At 43.5% G+C, this 18,888-nt stretch overlaps 1 protein-coding gene across 1 annotated transcript in view; it reads left to right on the top strand.

Annotated features, from left to right (window-relative positions):
- Positions 1 to 9,895, top strand: part of tgfb2 (transforming growth factor, beta 2) — a 28,083-nt gene extending 18,188 nt beyond the window's left edge. Inside the window, exons 2-7 of the mRNA XM_061049565.1 lie at positions 4,209 to 4,372; positions 7,308 to 7,440; positions 7,526 to 7,636; positions 8,300 to 8,468; positions 8,578 to 8,731; positions 8,821 to 9,895. Of these exons, the coding sequence (XP_060905548.1) occupies positions 4,209 to 4,372; positions 7,308 to 7,440; positions 7,526 to 7,636; positions 8,300 to 8,468; positions 8,578 to 8,731; positions 8,821 to 8,979 (890 nt within the window). The 3' untranslated portion in view covers positions 8,980 to 9,895. The remainder of the gene's footprint in view (positions 1 to 4,208; positions 4,373 to 7,307; positions 7,441 to 7,525; positions 7,637 to 8,299; positions 8,469 to 8,577; positions 8,732 to 8,820) is intronic.
- Positions 9,896 to 18,888: the final 8,993 nt, after the last annotated feature.

The following is an 18,888-nucleotide window of genomic DNA, read 5'->3' as shown; positions in this document are numbered from 1 at the left end:
AGTTAAAGAAAGGTCAGGGTCCTGTGTGTTTTGTTTGTTTTTTGGACATAAAAACATAGAGACAGAGAATCAGGGGATACGGGCGTGTGTGACTGTGTCCACTTACAGCTTATTTATGCTGACCGCTCCCTGAACCTCTATTTTAGAGCCAATCTCACGGCTGTTCACTGTAGTTAGGTTAGGAAGGTGTCTCACTACACGACTGTTAATGCTGTTTTTTATTGCTCTTGTGACCTCAAATGAGACTTTTCTCCGTTTCATCTCAGCGTTTCTGTGTTTATCATGCCGGTATCAGCTGGTGGTTATGAGTGACAGCAATCAGAAATGTATCATCTATTACAGAACAGCCTGCTGTAGTCTGTAGCTGGACACGTAGACTAACAAACCCTGTTACAGAGCACTGTGTTAACTACAAAAACTCAAGGTATAGCCTAGTGCCCGACCGATATTGATATATTGGTCGTATCTTTTTTTTTTTTTTTAGCTCTATGAGCGATCTGTAGAGAAAGATATAGATAAAAACATTTATTGTGTTGATCCCTCAAATGCAATTCTCAAACACGTGTGGAAAAGATACATAATGAAGACAAGATGGTCACTCAACTGGGAAGTAACTGCGCATGTACGTGCATCACAGCTCAACACTATGGAGAGTGATGATGTTGTAGTCCAAATAGCGCCCTCTGCTGGTGAAAGAGAACTGCAAGTTTTAATATAATGATACTCAAATTAAATGCGATTTGACTGGTGAATAAATCGAGTAATATCGGCGCATATCTGAGATACAATTATCCGATACTGATAGTCACTGGATATGCTAATATCGGCCGATATTAATACAGGCCGATTAATCGGTCGGGCTCTAGTATGGACCCTAACGCAAGCGCCTCCTTTGCTGTTTGGTCTGACTTTAAAGCACTCATTTATCAGGGTTAAAAAAGTTGATATACAAAAGATACCCATGGTGAATAGTGAACACTCCAGATCATCATCACAGGGACTAAAGAGGAGTTATTAATGTTGTATCGTTAGGACATGTACTGTATGTTAGTGATCACATTAGAAGGAACATGTTACCTGTTTGCCCCTGAGACTCTGCTGTTTGGTTCAAAGTGAAAAATCGCTGATGCCTTGTGACACCTGTGAGTGTAGGTCTGTGTCACACACACACACACACACACACACACACACACACAAACACAAACACACACACACACTAGGATAACCTGTCCGAATAGATAAGTACGCCTGCGGACCTACACATTTATCAGAGGTATTTCTCTGGTACCTGTGAGAATCCTGACTGTCGGCTCCGCACATCTTCATCGGACAGAAAGTCTTTGTTCTGTCTGCGTCGCTGTTGTCATGGAAACTGTGAATCCAGACATATAAATAGGAATTTTTTTCAGGTTCATCATGTTAATGTTTGTACAACGCTCATAAATGTCTGAAAGTGTTGTTGCAGGTTTTCACAGATTGTTTGACAGTCTAGTTCATGGTGGTTTTAAAGCGTGTGGATGTTATTTTCCGGTCATAACCAGCTCACATGAAGTGGTGCAGGGTTTGCACGTTTCTTTACTTCACCCAGTAGGTACAGAAGTTCTTATTGTCAGACTCCTTTTTGTGTGTTTCTGACGAGCGTGAAGTATGTGTCTCTGATGTCACCACAGGTGGTTCAAAAGTGCAGCTCTGTTTCCTCCTCTTTTTGAGTGTGGAGGGTGCAGAGTGTGTCCTCTTTAGGAAGCCATGGTGACGTCGAGCTCACTGAGTCTGTGCAGAGTCAAAGATTTCCCTCAGTTCTGGATCAGTCATAGTGCTCAGGCCACTTATTTAGAGCCAATTAAAGGACGAATGTGCAACTTTCTGATCCAGTAGATGATGCCCTTGAGGGGTCAGCCCATCAAATGTTCCCACATTTCTAAGATTTTTAGGGTTAGGGTTAATTGGGTGTAATTGGCTACCAAATTGGGAGAAAGGGGGATAAAATCTGATACAAATTTATGAAAAAGGAAATGGAAAAAATCCTCGAAATGTGGGAACATAGGCACGCTCCCGCCCTTGAGCACCAGCATTAAACCAAAACAAACTGCTGTTTGGTGACACCTCCTCCATACTGAAGCCTCCGCTCTCCTCCAGCAACACTTGTCAGTTAGAACGCACCTTAAGCACCACTGAGCGCAAGCTGCGGACAAAGTTGTCCTTTGCTCGAGCTGTAATCGCCTGTGTCCTGCATTGTTCTGTTAGCATGCTAATGTTAGCGCGCTTTGGTTAGCTCGTAGCTTCATATTTCACGTAATTGACAAGGACATGACATCCAAATAATCAGAGAGTATGTTCTTCTTCTTCTCTCTAGTTCTTGACTAAAACAGCTTTTATACACAAGGGGAGGAGCCGGCTGTCCCGTCCATGTAAACACGGCTCTGACAACAACACAGCCAGCGGGACTCGAGCTTCTCCCTCATTGTAGACAGTCATGACTCAGAGACACATTTACACAGGACAAACTTTATGATTTATTTATGTGTCGCACATTCTTCCTTTAATATTCAACATAACATTTGCTTTGTTTTGTGGTTAATTCTTTCCAATGTTACGCCCTGTCGAGGGCACGCCAAGACACAACACAAATAAAGGCCCTCACTTCCCAAGCAGCCACGGAGAATATTTTATAATGTCTCTTTCTTGTGTCGGGATCACTTTAGATTAGATATCGGACAGACCCGTTCTAATATCAGTATCGGGTCAGATGTTGACGTATTTTAAATGTCAGATATTGGACTGACGGCGCTGATCCACATCACCAATCAAGAAAGATTTTTTGTGCCCTTCACCTCGCACAGTCTCACTCTGAAGACATTCAGACTGAACTGCAAGAAGTGCTCACAAAACATCTCCATGACGACGTTGAGACGAGATGGAGCAGCTCCTTCTGCGTGATTAAAAAAAGTCCAGTTCTTGCACTTCAGTTGCAAATATTAAATTTGAAAACCCTTACAGTTGTTGCAGCTTCCTGTTTTGAAACTGAAGTGAAACAAAAAAAGTGGATGGGTGTGTCTCGACTTTAGATGGTTACAATTTTAAAATACTCTTGTCTGTATTTAGATGAGGAGAAAAGGGATATCGTCCTCATTCTGCTCTGAATGCTTCATTTAGTGTTTTCCGCTGGACTGAGAGAATGGATTCTCTCTCTCTCTCTCTCTCTCTCTCTCTCTCACCTGGCTCTAAGAGGCTCAAAGGCCTGAGTGGAGAGCTCTTTATAAACCACCATGAACAAAGCGGGCGGGTGATTTACAGTGGAGGGTTTTTTATGGACTTATTGCTGTGAAGCTTTTGTTTCAGTGATAAATCCAAATGTTGTAGATACATGTCCTTTCTGCACGCAGAGAGTACATGTCAGCTTTTGTCTTTGTTTCAGATGTTGGTTCCCATGTTTTCTGTGTTTGGTGAGGTCTTCTCCCATCAAACGTTTATTCTGGGATCAAAATCAAAACGTCAACTCTTCCATTTTTTGTTCGGTCAGGCAAAGATGGCCATGTACCTGAGCAGGAAAAGTAAGGTTGAAGGGTCTTTGGATGCTGATGTTTAGGTTATTTTATACGTATGTTAAAAGCCAGACTGAAATTTGATTTCCGGTTCTTTAGATTGATAAACACAGTGGAAGTGTTTGAAAGCATTTGGTGCCTTAAAGAAATATCATGTATGTTATTAGGCTCTGTCTCGCTTTCTCTCTTTCTCTCTTTCCCTCTTTCTCTCTCTCTCTTTCCCTATTTCTCTCTCTCTCTCTGTTTCTCTTTCCCTCTTTCTCTCTCTCTCTCTCTGTCTCTCTTTCCCTCTTTCTCACTTTCCCTCTTTCTCTCTCTCTCTCTTTCTCTCTTTCCCTCTTTCTCTCTCTGTTTCTCTTTCCCTCTTTCTCTCTCTCTCTCTGTCTCTCTTTCCCTCTTTCTCACTTTCCCTCTTTCTCTCTCTCTCTCTGTCTCTCTTTCCCTCTTTCTCACTTTCCCTCTTTCTTTCTCTCTTTCTCTCTTTCCCTCTTTCTCTCTCTCTCTCTGTCTCTCTTTCCCTCTTTCTCTCTCTCTGTCTGTCTGTCTCTCTCTCTCTCTCTCTCTATTTCTCTCTCTCTCTCTCTCTTTCTCTCTCTCTCTCTCTCTGTGTCTCTCTTTCTCTTAATACACACACTGACATTGATTATTTTCTCTTTTCCTCTGCAGACGTGATCTCTCCGACTCACTTCAACCCGTACTTCCGGCGGCTGACGTTCGATGTTTCCTCGATGGAGAAGAACGCCTCCAACCTGGTGAAGGCGGAGCTGAGGATCTTCCGTCTTCAAAACCCTGGAGCGCGAGTGTCGGAGCAGAGGATCGAGCTGTACCAGGTACCAGCTGCAAACACGACACAACCATTATATAATGACACAGACAGGAGATCAAAGTTAAACTTCTGATCAGTTACTCTCTGTTACATCTGTAATGAAAACATGAATGGGGCAGCAGTCGCTCAGTCTGTAGGGACTTGGGTTGGGAATCGGAGGTGCCAGGTCGCTTCCCAAGTACCTCCTGACCCCCCCCCCCCCCCCCCCCCCAACGCTCACACACACAGACATTTTTACACTTTCTCTTCTTCTACTGTATTTAACACTTAAAAAAACAAACTCCTCCTCCTGTAAGTGTGTGTGTCTCTCTGCAGCAGCTGGTTCACATGTTCACAGTCAGATAGTACTGACAGCAGTTCTGCACACACACACACACACACACACACACACACACACACACACACACACACACACACATCTTATCCAAACACAGTGTGTGCGTGAGGGAGGACGGGACAGGCCGGTACAGAGAGCTGATAACGTCCAGCTCATACATCACACACACACACACACACACACACTAATATTAGTGTTTTTTTTCTGATGTTATGAGTCTGCGTCTTCAGATCTTACAGTTATATCTCTCCTGCTTTACACATAAAAAACTAAATATAGCATTTCATAATCAAGTCAAAACATTTCCTTCTTCTGTGTTTGTAAAACTTTGTTGTAGACGGTGAGCCGGTGAACAGAAAATCTATCAAAACAGTTGAACATGTGCGACGTGTGTACGGCCTTTCACAAGCTTAAAAATATTTTTAAAACAGCGTGGGTACATTACACCTGTAGGATGGAGGCCTGGGTATAATGGTCACGCTAACACAAGATTTTGATGCAGTCAGGTGAAGCTACCCTCGGATTAATAAGGGCCAGTTTAGCTGAGGAGAAAACATTTTTATTTCAGATTCAGAAGGGACACGTTGCAAACAGGTATTGCATAAAACATGATGAAACAGCAGATAGACAGTGAAACAGACTTATAGCTTTTATGCACTCTTTATGTTTTGTTTATTTATCTCACTTTATGTGCAGGCCTACTGCTAACGTTAGCCACACTCGGCAAACACTTTAAATAAATTCTGCTCAATTTTGACTTCTCTTCCTGAGTGTTTTCTTACCTTTTAGACTCGTTGATTAGTCTGAATTTAAATTTCCATTGCCTAGGAACAGGTGTTTATTTTGGATTCTGGAGGGACTTCTTGCATAAAACATGAAGAACATCAGAGAGACAGAGAAACAGACCTCCAGGAGGAAATGGTTAATGGACTTTCATACAGTGCTGATGAAGCAGTGGGAGCAATTCAGGGTTAAGTGTCTTGCCCAAGGACACATCAGACATGTCGCTGCAGGAGCTGGGAATTGAACCCTCGACCTTCCGGTTGAGAGACGACCGACTCTATTGGTGACTGTGGTTCAGGAAACTGTTGATGGGGAGAGAGACGCCAATTACTACCACAACCAGTCCCCAGATAAGAGGCAGAGCTTTGACCCATGGACTTAATTTATTCTACTAAATGTGATAATTCAAAGGCTCAAGGATTGCAGCAAATGTAGTCCAGAGCTACTCCAGACAAACTTCTCCTCACATACTGTAGCTTGGCAGTGCCGGCAGGTAAAAGGAGTTTGGGGAAAAGATTCTTTCTTAAACAGAGAAAAAAAAAATAACCAGACAATAAAATCCCCTTCCCTGATCCACCACATGAATAAAAACCTCCTCATCTCCGGCACCGGATTCTCTCTCACTGTTTCTGTCCGAGCCTCGGCGTCTCCTCATGTCGGGTTTCCCACACAGGAGAAAAATCTGCAGGAAAAGTGTTTTACACATTAGTCTGATATGAGCCAACATAAACACATGGATCTGAAGGACAGCAGAATAACAGCAGCCCGTCCAGCATCTGGTTACACTCTCACGGCTCCTCCCAGACCTGACTAATCAATCACAGAGTAGAGAGCAGGCTGCTCCGCTGAAAACCAACGCCTCAAACAACAAAGACACCTCGTCTCTGTTTATGTGTTTTGATGGCTGTGGTGCAGTTAAAATACGACCCAGCCCTGATTGAGACTATCAGCTGATTGTGAAAAATACCAGCACCATCAGACCCCTTCATCTTTTTTATCAGCTGGAATCTATGAAACGAAAACGAAATCCTCCATCGTTCACTCTGCTGCCTCCACAAACCAAACATGACTCTGTGCTCTGACTGCTGTTATGGCTGTTAAATGTTTTAGTGTCCTAACACCGACCAAACGTTGACCTCTGACCTGCGGATCAGACTGCACTCACGTGGTTCCTTTTGGAGGTCATTTAAAGGGATACTTCACCCGGCTGAAACATGAATCTGTGTTGACATCGGGTCATTTATATAGAAATGTGAAATACATTTTGAAGTTGGTGCCTTCTTGGCCGAGAAAAGGCAGAAAGTGTCTTTTTGGCTCATGTGGATGAAAGACACCAACTCCCAGAATGCACAGCACCGCAGGCCACTCCCACTAAGGTCCGAATCAGATTAGCTTCCTAGCAATATGGCGGACGTTAAGTTTCGATTCTGGGAGTGAGTTCCCACCCACTGATCTGTGATTGGTCTGTAGCTTCAGTGGTCGAAAATATGAGGAACTAGCGTTGTAGTTTCACCCCGCTAACCTCAACAGCTTCCAGTGACGCAAAAGTCTTCATTTTGCGTCACTGGAAGCTCCTTTTCAGACTCAGAAATACAAAGATTTCCCATCTCAGGGGGAAATGAGGGCGGGATACACGACCATTCAAAAATACTACCAGGTTTCTAATGATACAAAGCTTAATGCTAATGGGTGAAGTATCCCTTTAATTTAAAGATGATCCATGCTGATGTCCAGGTCCGAGGATTTGGATGTTTAACCAGACTGTGGGGAATTAAAATGTTTTATTTCACAACTTTGACCCGTCCTGTTTTGTCTTCAGATTTTAGGACACAAAGACTTGACGTCTCCGACACAGCGGTACATCGACAGCAAAGTGGTACGAACGCAGACGGAGGGAGAGTGGCTGTCTTTTGACGTGACGGAGGCAGTGAGTGAATGGCTGAACCACAGAGGTGAGAGAGACGAGCCCATCACCCTTTTTCATTGGCTCTATGTTTTATTCTGAAACGTCACCTTTTATTGTTGTTTTGTCCACAGACAGAAACAGTGGGTTCAAGCTCAGCCTTCACTGCCCCTGCTGCACGTTTGTACCATCCAACAACTACATCATTCCCAACAAGAGCGAGGAGCTGGAGGCACGCTTTGCAGGTAACACTGTCAAACAATACAACAACAAGAAATCATCTCTTACCACCTTCTGAGTTCACTAAACAAACCGTGTCACAATGATTCAAGTTTGTGGTTCATTTCCTTCTTAAAGGCAGGGTTGGTCATTTTCAAAAACTAGCATGATTTTGAAAGTGGCATTCCCCACAGTGCTCCGTCTGCACCCACCCCCTCCCCTCTGTGCTCCCTCATAAGCCACGCCCCCTCAATTACATGCACGAGCGCCGTTGCTCCAGAAGCAGGACCTCAGCTCATCGCTCTTTGAGTGTAGGCTAGAGCACGCAAGAGAGGTAGAGAACGAGCAGGGAGACAGGGAGGCGTCTGATTGGTTCATCAGATTGGTACCTCGTGGCAGACATTGGTTGAAGTTTTTACAGGCTTACAAACTGATACAGATGACAGATTTTCTTTGTTCCTTTTTCAGAGAACATGAGTTATTAATTTCTGTCAGGACCTAAAGACAATTTCCACCAAAAATCTTAAAAAGTGGATCTGGAGAAAATTACCAACCCTGCCTTGAATGTATAAACTTAAAGACACAGATGTGAACAAATCTGCTGTTTTAAAATCAAAACTAGGTTTTTCTGATAAAGTTAAGACGATGTTGGTGAGAGAGGCTCAATCAATCTCTCTGTTGTGTTTCAGGTATTGATGACAGCTTCATCCATGATCTGAAGGTGTTTAAGAAACGGCGGCACAGCGCCCGTGCTCCACACCTGCTCCTCATGCTGCTGCCTTCCTACAGACTGGAGTCCCAGTCCCAGCACAAGACCCATCGATCCAGGAGAGCTCTGGACGCCGCCTACTGCTCCAGGTACTCACCTTAAAATTCACAACCCACCTATATCCAGGGAGATTCTCATTTGTACTTCACTCCATAAAAAAACAGTTTTGAGTCACCACCGCCCTTCATGCCTTTGCAGGAACGTTCAGGACAACTGCTGCTTACGGTCTCTCTACATTGACTTTAAGAAGGACCTGGGCTGGAGGTGGATCCATGAGCCAAAGGGCTATGAGGCCAACTTCTGCGCCGGAGCCTGTCCATATCTGTGGAGCGCCGACACCCAGCATTCAAAGGTAAAGTAAGAGAACCCCCGGTCAAAGGTTTACCACGAACAGTACTTCAGGTGTTCTTCATGGTACGGCTCTGCTTCTTATCGTTCCAGGTGTTAGGTCTGTACAACACCATCAACCCTGAAGCGTCGGCGTCGCCCTGCTGCGTCTCCCAGGACCTGGAGCCCCTCACCATCCTCTACTACATCGGCAAGACCCCCAAGATAGAGCAGCTCTCCAATATGAAGGTCAAATCCTGCAAGTGCAGCTAGAGGCCCCGAGACGAGAAGCTGACCGGACTCTCTCTGCCCCTTCATTCACTCAAACGCAGAGAACTCCGGCTACATACAGACAAAGTGTGTGTACGCCCCCCTGATTTTACTCTCAGCAGTGTTTCCACACACAGGAGCGCCGTGTTGGGCATTACAGTTCACATCATACATGGCGAGTGCCGTCATGAAACCACAAACCTGACTTTGACCGCCACCAGAGGTGCGGTGTGGAAGTACTTGGTCACATAGTTCACACTGCTTCAAGGAGCTCTTGCTGAGATCTTCATGACGAACTCATGAGTCCAGGTCACCTCACGTTCTGCTTTTCAAAGCGTTAGGAGATGTTTTGCAGAACGACTTTGGACGGACACACCAGCGTGGACGTCTGTTGCTGCAAACGTCTGAGTGACAATGTTCCTGTGTGGCCAAACAAACCCACACTGAATCCTGTTGGATTATGGTCCTACAGCAGCTGAAAGAAAACATGAACAATGGACAACTTTTCACAGAGGACCTGGGCAGCTTTACAGAGCCAGACGTTTTTAGATTTTTAAGAGAACTCTCTCCACATTTGGCTGCTGACACGAGTTTATAAAACTGGTTTAATGGAATGAAATACAATTGTACCATAGACTGTATATATGAAGTGGACGTAGCCACTGTGACTTCACCCGTTGGTTTTATCGACATTATGAAGTCCCCGAGCTTGGGTTTTGGGTGGATTCCATTTTGGTTTTCGGTGCGAGAAGTGATGCTAAACTGGGCGAGAGGATGGATACAGGTGCATACTCAAGTTGACAAATTGCACAGGAAGCCCCACCCCCCAGCTTTATGGTCTTGAGAGCTCAACAGTGTGGTTCTAGAAGTTAAAATCCCGTTCATTTTCTCCATAGTAGATTTTTATTAAAGCCATAATGTCATAAACATCCAAGGTGGGCTGACCACGAGCGACCGGAGTGTCAACCTTGTTTTCGGAACAGTATGGTTAATTCGCGATCTCGGCGAAAAGAACTACACTTCCCACAATCCTAGAGTGCTGATTGACGTCTCTAATTGGTGGAGCGCGCTTGCAAAGGGAAAACATTTTGCGCTGAATCAAATGTGTTAAAGTCAGGAGTATTAGGGTAGCTGGTTTGGTTCCAGCTGGAGGATTTGAACGGGGAAATTTACTTCCAGTACAAAAGCCTCTGCAAAAGTGGGCGGTCACTGTCAAGCTCTGTTTGACTCTTAATGGGACCATTATTTTTTCAAAATGTCCATCATGCAGTGTTGAAAAAGTCTTGAAACTAGAGACCATCTCACCAAATCAGCTGAGCAGTAGAACCACTTTCTCATAGACCTCTATGCAATCTGAGTCGCCCTCTGCTGGACGTTAGAAGAATGCAGGTTTAAGACACTTCTGAGTAAGCTTCAGTGTTAAAAAAAAACAAAAGGCCACGCCCACTTTTTTATATACAGTCTATTGAAGCAGAATGTGATGAAGCCAGTTCAGCGCCTTTAGTTGTAATACCGCTAATGGCCACTTGACACAGTAATAGGACGTTTTTGACTGTGTTTAAATGTTGTTTTAAATGTAGATCGCATCAGAGAATTTGGTCAGTATGAGTTAACTAAGACACACTGATATCAGCCAAATAAAAGGAAAACAAGTTTAAGACAACAAAAATATTTGAAATAAGTTTTAATTTTTATGACATGTCTGGGTCATTTTGATGAGCAAACAGACAGCCTTGTTATATTGTCAGTTTTCTGCACAAGGCTGGCTACACACTAGATGGTGTCAGGTCCGATATTGGGTCCAATTCAGGCAAGCCCCGCCCCCGACGATATGGGGGGCGTGGCCTGATTCGAGGCTTGTCTCAACTGAATATTTATCGAAATATGAAAAAATGTGAGGTGTCAATACGATTATTTTAAAGCACCTGATCGGGTCTGAGCCTCCCCGCTCTGGAATCATAAATACCAAACATGTTGGTTGTTTACGTTTCCGGATCGTGCTTCTCCCAACGAATACCTGTAATAACCAATGAGAGCGAGCAGACCGGGAAGCGTCACCAACCCTGGATGTTGCGTTCTTTCACAGCTCACAAACATGGCAGCGAACAGAAAGCGCTTATAGCCTACCGTCTTCTCAGCCAGAATTTCAGCCATTCTCTTTTTTTTTGTTTTTTTAGTTTTTCACTGCAAAACAGAACGCACGCCAGGACAGCCAGCTGACGACGTCATCCGTCCTCCATGTTTGCTTTTTCTCTGAAGGCACATGAAGTTCTGTGAGATCTTGCAGGTCTGTCCTTATGTCGGTGGTTGCCTACGTTTTTTACATTCGGTTAAGATTTAAAAACCGTCTCGTTGTGTAGCCAGCCTGAGGCAGTGAACCGGTCTGCAGAAGAGGAAACTCTGAAATCACCTTCAGCTGGAAGAACACACGAGATGTGATGAATCGTTAGCAGTGGTTTTAAAGGCTTTATATACTTAAATATAATAGAAATCAAGTATATCCTCTGAAAATAACTCTGTGAGTCATGACTGTCTACAATGGGTGTAACACCCGAGTCCCACTGTCTGTGATGTTTTCAGAGCTTTCCTAGCCGTAGCTTCAGTTTGTTTACATCGCCCGGATGGCCGGCTGGCTCCTCCCCTCGCATATAAAAGTTGTTTAATTGAGGGAGTAGGGAAAAGAAGAGTAACATACTGTACTCACTGCTTAACTGTGTTTCTAGATCACGCTCATTTCAGGTAAATTTACATGCAGTGTGAAGATACGAGCATAATAAAGATCGCTAGCATTAGCATGCTAACACAACAGTGCAGCGCGAGTTGTTTTGGTTTCACGCTGGTGCTCAAGGGCGACATCTGCTGGATCAAAAAATCGCATATAAAGCCTTTAAAGTCGCGCCAACACATGAACTCTTTCTGACACCACTGCACACACACACACACACACAGTTCACGCACATGCAGAGACACACACAGACGCGTCTTCAGCACAGGTTGGTCCGTGTACCTGCATCACCTCACACACTCCTCACACACACACACACACAAAGCAAAGACAAACACTGGAAGTATAAGTGATAAGTGTCTATATGTGAATTAATCCTGAAATAACACCTCCTCAGCCCTCTGCAGTGTTCACGCCTCCTCCTGCGTACATGTATACATAGATAGATTTACTTTATTGATCCTCATGTCTGGGTTTTTTTTTCTTGTATTGTATCTCTTTTTCTTTTTTCTAAAACTGTCCATGCTCTGTTATCTTTGTAATTATTAATATTTATGATGTTCTGGTTCAGCGTCCTGTAAATTCTGACCCCTGTAGAGAGCGGATAGGTCTACCTTCACACTGCTGATGTTTAGTATTTGTTTATTTTTTGTCAGATACAGACTTTAGAAAAATTATACATTTAAGGGAAAGCCATCAGAAGAGAAAATACATCACATAACTCTGAAGAATCTTTTGGGTTTTTTATTATAACAAAGCTCTCGTTTCCATTTCTGTGAATTCATCAGCAGACGTTTGTTTTCTGTGTTTTAGAGGAACGAACATTCATCTCTACCAGAGTGCACGGTTGAAACATTACTTTACACGTCATAATCAGGAGGTTACAGGTTTCATTTTCTTATCCAATATCTAGAACATCATGAGCTCAACTGAGGAGGCCGCTAACCTTCAGAGAGGAACAAGCTTTCATCAATTACGTTATTTTATTGGCAACAGAGATCAAACCTGAAATGGTGGCTAGAAGTTTGAGCTAATTTAATTTATTTTTTAAACCCAAATATTAAAGGTGGAGTCAGTAGCATCGGTCGTTGCAGCTTGTAAACACGACATTCAAACTGGCCTCTCTGGAGGATGTAGTGTGTACGTTCACTGCTTGTACCTACGCTGCAAGCTACCCGCACGCTAGCAAAAGCTAACCACCAGCGAGGGGATATTGCAGGTGTTTGGCACCTCACTATTATTCTACTTTCGCTTCTTTGGCGTTTCATCCATGTCAGTCATATTTGCTGGTTTAAATCACGTCCAATGGCTGAATTGTATCCCCTCTTAAACTCACCTGTGCGCTGTCATTGGCTGGAGGAAACACACCAACTCTCCGCGCCCAGAAACGTCCTAGAGTCAACACAAACCAATCTGAACGTGAGTGATGATTGAAAAGCTGCTGACTCTACCTTTAAAATTCTAAAGTTTTCTAATAACATCTTAATTTAGAATCAGCATCATACATTCTTTGAAAACAAACAGGAAATATGACAGATTATTAACACCAGACGTCACCAGATTAAATAATCCTTGACAGAGATTCACCAGCTACAGGAAGTGACATCACAGTCAGGCTCCTCATGACAGGTGCTATGATATGAAAGTTACACAGTTTACAGACACACTTTTAACGTTTGTATTATTCACTCAGTGCGCCTACTTTTAGCTAAAACTCAGAATTCAGTGATTATGATGATATCTAGCGTTGTGCTAATTCTCATGTGAGTGAGGGGCGGGGCTAACCTGGACAGGTTGACGGTCAATCACATTTGCAGCAAGAGCCTGAATGGGAAAAAAAGATATCAGCGACGATCTGGGATGATCCTATGGCAAGCCGTGTCAACATGTAAAGCTTTTCTGCTAGTCAGAGCTGCACATAATCTCACTTATAAGAAGATATTCACAATAACATTCTTACTATCCACGATTGAAATTTCAGGTTTCATCAAGAACATTTCTTCTACGACAGATAACCTCACTTTTGGGCTTTCGGTTTCAGATATCTCCAACGGTTTTTGGATTTTTATCCCCCGGTTACGACCTGACACGCCCACTGCACACATGATGATTTTCAATGATATTTATGGTCTTGGTCTTGGTCTTGGTCTTGGCCTTGGTCTTGGTCTTGGTCTTGACTCAATCTCGATCCCTGAATGTTTTGGTCTTGTCTCGGTCTGGTAGCACTCTGGTCTTGGGTATGTCTTGGACTCGGTTACTGCACATATCTTAAGGGTTCATACATGAATGGAAAAAGTGATGTGGGGCGCCCCATGAACGGAGGCCTTGATCCTCGTCTCTGCAGCCTTTGGTTCAGGTCCGGCCTCAACCCTTTGCTGCTTGTCTCTCTCCTCCTAGCATTTCCTGTCTCTCTTTAGCTGATCCATCTAGTGAAAACAAAAAGGCCCAAAAATATGTCTTTGATCTTGGATATCTGAAATAACAATTGTGGATAGGAAGAATATTATTGTGAATATCCTCAATGCTTATTTTGACATGGAAGAACTGCATCGCATACATCTGTAATCTATCTCTGTCTAGCTTTTAATGTTAGAACTGCTTGCCACAGTGTCATCAGCGTAACATCCTATTGTCATCAGTGTGTCAAATGTTCCATTTTCTTCCTTGCAGAGTTGCACTGATGCTGATTTTATTTTATATTGTAGAAACGTAACCCCCTCTCCACCAGTGTCAGCAGAGCGTCTCGACTCTGTCACAATAGAGCTGTTATTAAAATTCATATGTTTTTGTTGTTATGATGATGACGATGATGAAGAGCCCGTGCTGAAGTGTAACACACACGTGGAGCTCGGCTGGTAAATAAATTATTTAAGTCTGAAGGGATCCTGATGTTCAGCGTTTGTTTGGGTCTCGTTTGTTTGTCTGAAGTGAAATTTAATCTGAGCTCTGCAGCGTGTGTCCTTACCTCCTCTCTGGAAACTTTTACCCTCGTCCTCCTTTCTCTCTCTTCCTCCTCTTAAATACCTCAAACACAAATACCCGGCTCAGGTTGCTTCACCTCTGTTAATTGATCGGGCCTCCTAACATGCGATGAGATCAAAGAATGTGTGTTTGGTTTCAAACTAAAGAAAGGGACGCAGATGCTAATGCTGAGGTTCAAATGAGTGTGTGTGTGGTCTGCAGTGGACACAAACAGGTAATGTGAACAATGTGTTGAAAAGTATAAAATGACATTCTGTGTTTTCACCAAAAGGAAGTATGGACTGATCTAAAGCATCCCAGTTTCTCCTTACACAGACCGGATCAGAGCAGTATCTGGAGGTCAGACTGCAGACTGGACACGGGTCAATCATTAGACTTTAGCTGACTGTATGATAAAGTGACAGCAGAGTATGCTTTCTGTCCTCTCTCACTTTCTCTGTATGAGGGGTAAGGACTTCATGTCAGGACAGAGACACATCGCCTAGTCCACACTGACATCTTTAACACATCCCTGCACCAGGCTGTGGATCCAAAGTGCCTCAACTCACCATTAGTCCTGTGCCTGAGAAGTCCTCTGCATTGTGTCTGAATAGATATCACCACCAGCTCTGACAACAATCATTAAACTGCTTTGGTCAGAACCTTCCCCAAAGACAACCTGCTGCATCCCGACTTCCCCTGACATCACTAGATGATACAGACTAGTGAACATAATGCACCTGCACTTTCTTTTAATGTATGTACCCAAGCACACTAGTGCATTATTTATACAGAACGTTCAGTTCTTAAAAATGACAATGCGTATATTTTTCAGTCATGTGTCGGTCTTGTTGTCCACAATTTATTTATGTTTTTTAATGTGGCAAATCTAAAGAAAAGAAAAGTTTGATTCCTATGCATGCAAAGTGTCTGATTCTGAGGTGAAAAATACCTGTAAATTCTTCATATTGTTGACGTAGCAGTGTGCCCATTCTCTTTAAAAGACAGAGATTTCAAAAGTATTCTGGATGTTACTCAGAGTACTGAGAGTATCCTGGATGTTACACAGAGTACTGAGAGTATCCTGGATGTCACTCAGAGTACTGAGAGTATCCTGGATGTTACACAGAGTACTGAGAGTATCCTGGATCTCACTCAGAGTACTGAGAGTATCCTGGATGTTACTCAGAGTACTGACAGTATCCTCGATGTTACACAGAGTACTGACAGTATCCTGGATGTTACACAGAGTACTGAGAGTATCCTGGATGTCACTCAGAGTACTGACAGTATCCTGGATGTTACACAGAGTACTGACAGTATCCTGGATGTTACACAGAGTACTGAGAGTATCCTGGATGTTACAGAGTACTGAGAGTATCCTGGATGTCACTCAGAGTACTGACAGTATCCTGGATGTTACACAGAGTACTGACAGTATCCTGGATGTTACTCAGAGTACTGAGAGTATCCTGGATCTCACTCAGAGTACTGAGAGTATCCTGGATGTTACACAGAGTACTGAGAGTATCCTGGATGTTACTCAGAGTATTGAGAGTGTCCTGGATGTTACAGAGTACTGAGAGTATCCTGGATGTTACTCAGAGTACTGACAGTATCCTGGATGTTACACAGAGTACTGACAGTATCCTGGATGTTACACAGAGTACTGACAGTATCCTGGATGTTACTCAGAGTACTGAGAGTATCCTGGATCTCACTCAGAGTACTGAGAGTATCCTGGATGTTACACAGAGTACTGAGAGTATCCTGGATGTTACTCAGAGTATTGAGAGTATCCTGGATGTTACACAGACTGCAGAGTATCCTGGATGTTACACAGAGTACTGAGAGTATCCTGGATGTTACACAGACTGCAGAGAGTATCCTGGATGTTACACAGAGTACTGAGAGTATCCTGGATGTTACTCAGAATACTGAGAGTATCCTGGATGTTACACAGACTGCAGAGAGAATCCTGGATGTTACACAGAGTACTGAGAGTATCCTGGATGTTCCACAGAGTACTGAGAGTATCCTGGATGTTACTCAGAGTACTGAGAGTATCCTGGATGTTACACAGACTGCAGAGAGTATCCTGGATGTTACACAGATTACTGAGAGTATCCTGGATCTCACTCAGAGTACTGAGAGTATCCTGGATGTTCCACAGAGTACTGAGAGTATCCTGGATGTTCCACAGAGTACTGAGAGTATCCTGGATGTTACAGAGTACTGAGAGTATCCTGGATGTTACTCAGAGTACTGAGAGTATCCTGGATGTTACATAGAGTACTGACAGTATCCTGGATGTTACACAGAGTACTGAGAGTATCCTGGATGTTACACAGAGTACTGAGAGTATCCTGGATGTAACTCAGAGTACTGAGAGTATCCTGGATGTTACACAGAGTACTGACAGTATCCTGGATGTTACATAGAGTACTGACAGTATCCTGGATGTTACACAGAGTACTGAGAGTATCCTGGATGTCACTCAGAGTACTGACAGTATCCTGGATGTTACACAGAGTACTGACAGTATCCTGGATGTTACACAGAGTACTGAGAGTATCCTGGATGTTACTCAGAGTACTGAGAGTATCCTGGATGTTACTCAGAGTACTGAGAGTATCCTGGATGTTACTCAGAGTACTGAGAGTATCCTGGATGTTATTCAGAGTACTGAGAGTATCCTGGATGTTCCACAGAGTACTGAGAGTATCCTGGATGTTCCACAGAGTACTGAGAGTATCCTGGATGTTACACAGAGTACTGAGAGTATCCTGGATGTTACTCAGAGTACTGAGAGTATCCTGGATGTTACTCAGAGTACTGAGAGTATCCTGGATGTTACACAGAGTACTGAGAGTATCCTGGATGTTACTCAGAGTACTGAGAGTATCCTGGATGTTACTCAGAGTACTGAGAGTATCCTGGATGTTACACAGAGTACTGAGAGTATCCTGGATGTTACACAGACTGCAGAGAGTTACCTGTATGTTGTGCGAGTCAGTGCGTTTGTTTGTTTGGATGCGTGCAGCCAAAGAATTCCTTTAGCGGTAATTTGACAGAACCTGATACCATCCTGTTCTGGTTTGCCGTGCGTCAGTGGAGACTGAAGTGTTGTCGTACGTTTGTAATAACACAGAGAGGCCGGCACTCCTTGAGCTCTGGATTACTGAATGTTTTTGTGTTTGACACATAAATTAGGGGGGAGAGGTGGGGGATGGGGGGGGGGGGGGGGGAGGTATTGAGGTAGCCTGAAGTAATCAGATTTTTCTCCTCCTTTCTTTCCTGTGCTGCCCTGTTCTAAGCCTGACAGGCGTCTTGAAGAGATCATTTTGGAGAAACAGTCAGGAAGGCGGCTCAGGATATTCAATCCCTGCAGCACCAGTCTGCATGTCTGTCCGATATTTAAATCAAGTTCAGTTCATTATACAAAGATTTACAGCTGAGATGGAAGGTTTCTTTCTATTCCTGACTTCACAATAATAATCAATGCATGAAATTATCCTACAAAGAGGGAATAAGTGTCCGATCATTTGAATCTGACCCATCTTCCCCTCTCTCTCTCTCTTTCTCTCTCTCTCTCTCTCTCTCTGGTAATATGAGGCCATTCACGTTCCTGGGTTTTGGGGGGGAGGGGTTTCTGATGGAGGTCTGAAGGGAAACCCTGTGATTTCTACATTTCAAAACTTTCTGACTTCAGTTCACTGTCACTTGTTTCTTCAAAGTCATCTCCGTGTGATTTGTTAACACAAAACACTCCTGGGCAAAGTGCTCTAAAAGATTGAAAAAAAAAATACGAAGCAGGAGAATTTAATTTACAATAACTTAACAAGAAATATATTTGTGTCCATGTTCAGTTTCAAACATGTGTCTTATCTGTCAGGTCTGTAACAGTCAGTAGAAGTAGAATCTAAACTCAGACTCAAATGTTTTAACACCTTTCATTATTCCGAAGTTTCTGCATCCCGGGCCGAGCTGATACACTTAAACATCCAGACCCCCTAGCGTATGAGCACCAGCATGAAACCAAAACAAACTGCTGTTTTTGTATCACCTCCGCTATTCTGAAGCCTCCGCTCTCCTCCAGCGGCACACCTCCAACCCCTCTCAGCTCGCTGTGGAGAGAGGTTCTGCTTGTGGAAATAAAAATGAAGACAGACCTGTCAGGTGAAGGAGAACAGGAACATTGAATATCTTGATATGCTGATGATGTG

This window comes from Labrus mixtus, chromosome 11 (assembly GCF_963584025.1).
Source record: "Labrus mixtus chromosome 11, fLabMix1.1, whole genome shotgun sequence".
Classification (NCBI taxonomy): domain Eukaryota; kingdom Metazoa; phylum Chordata; class Actinopteri; order Labriformes; family Labridae; genus Labrus; species Labrus mixtus.
This window is presented reverse-complemented; position numbering and strand designations above follow the sequence as displayed.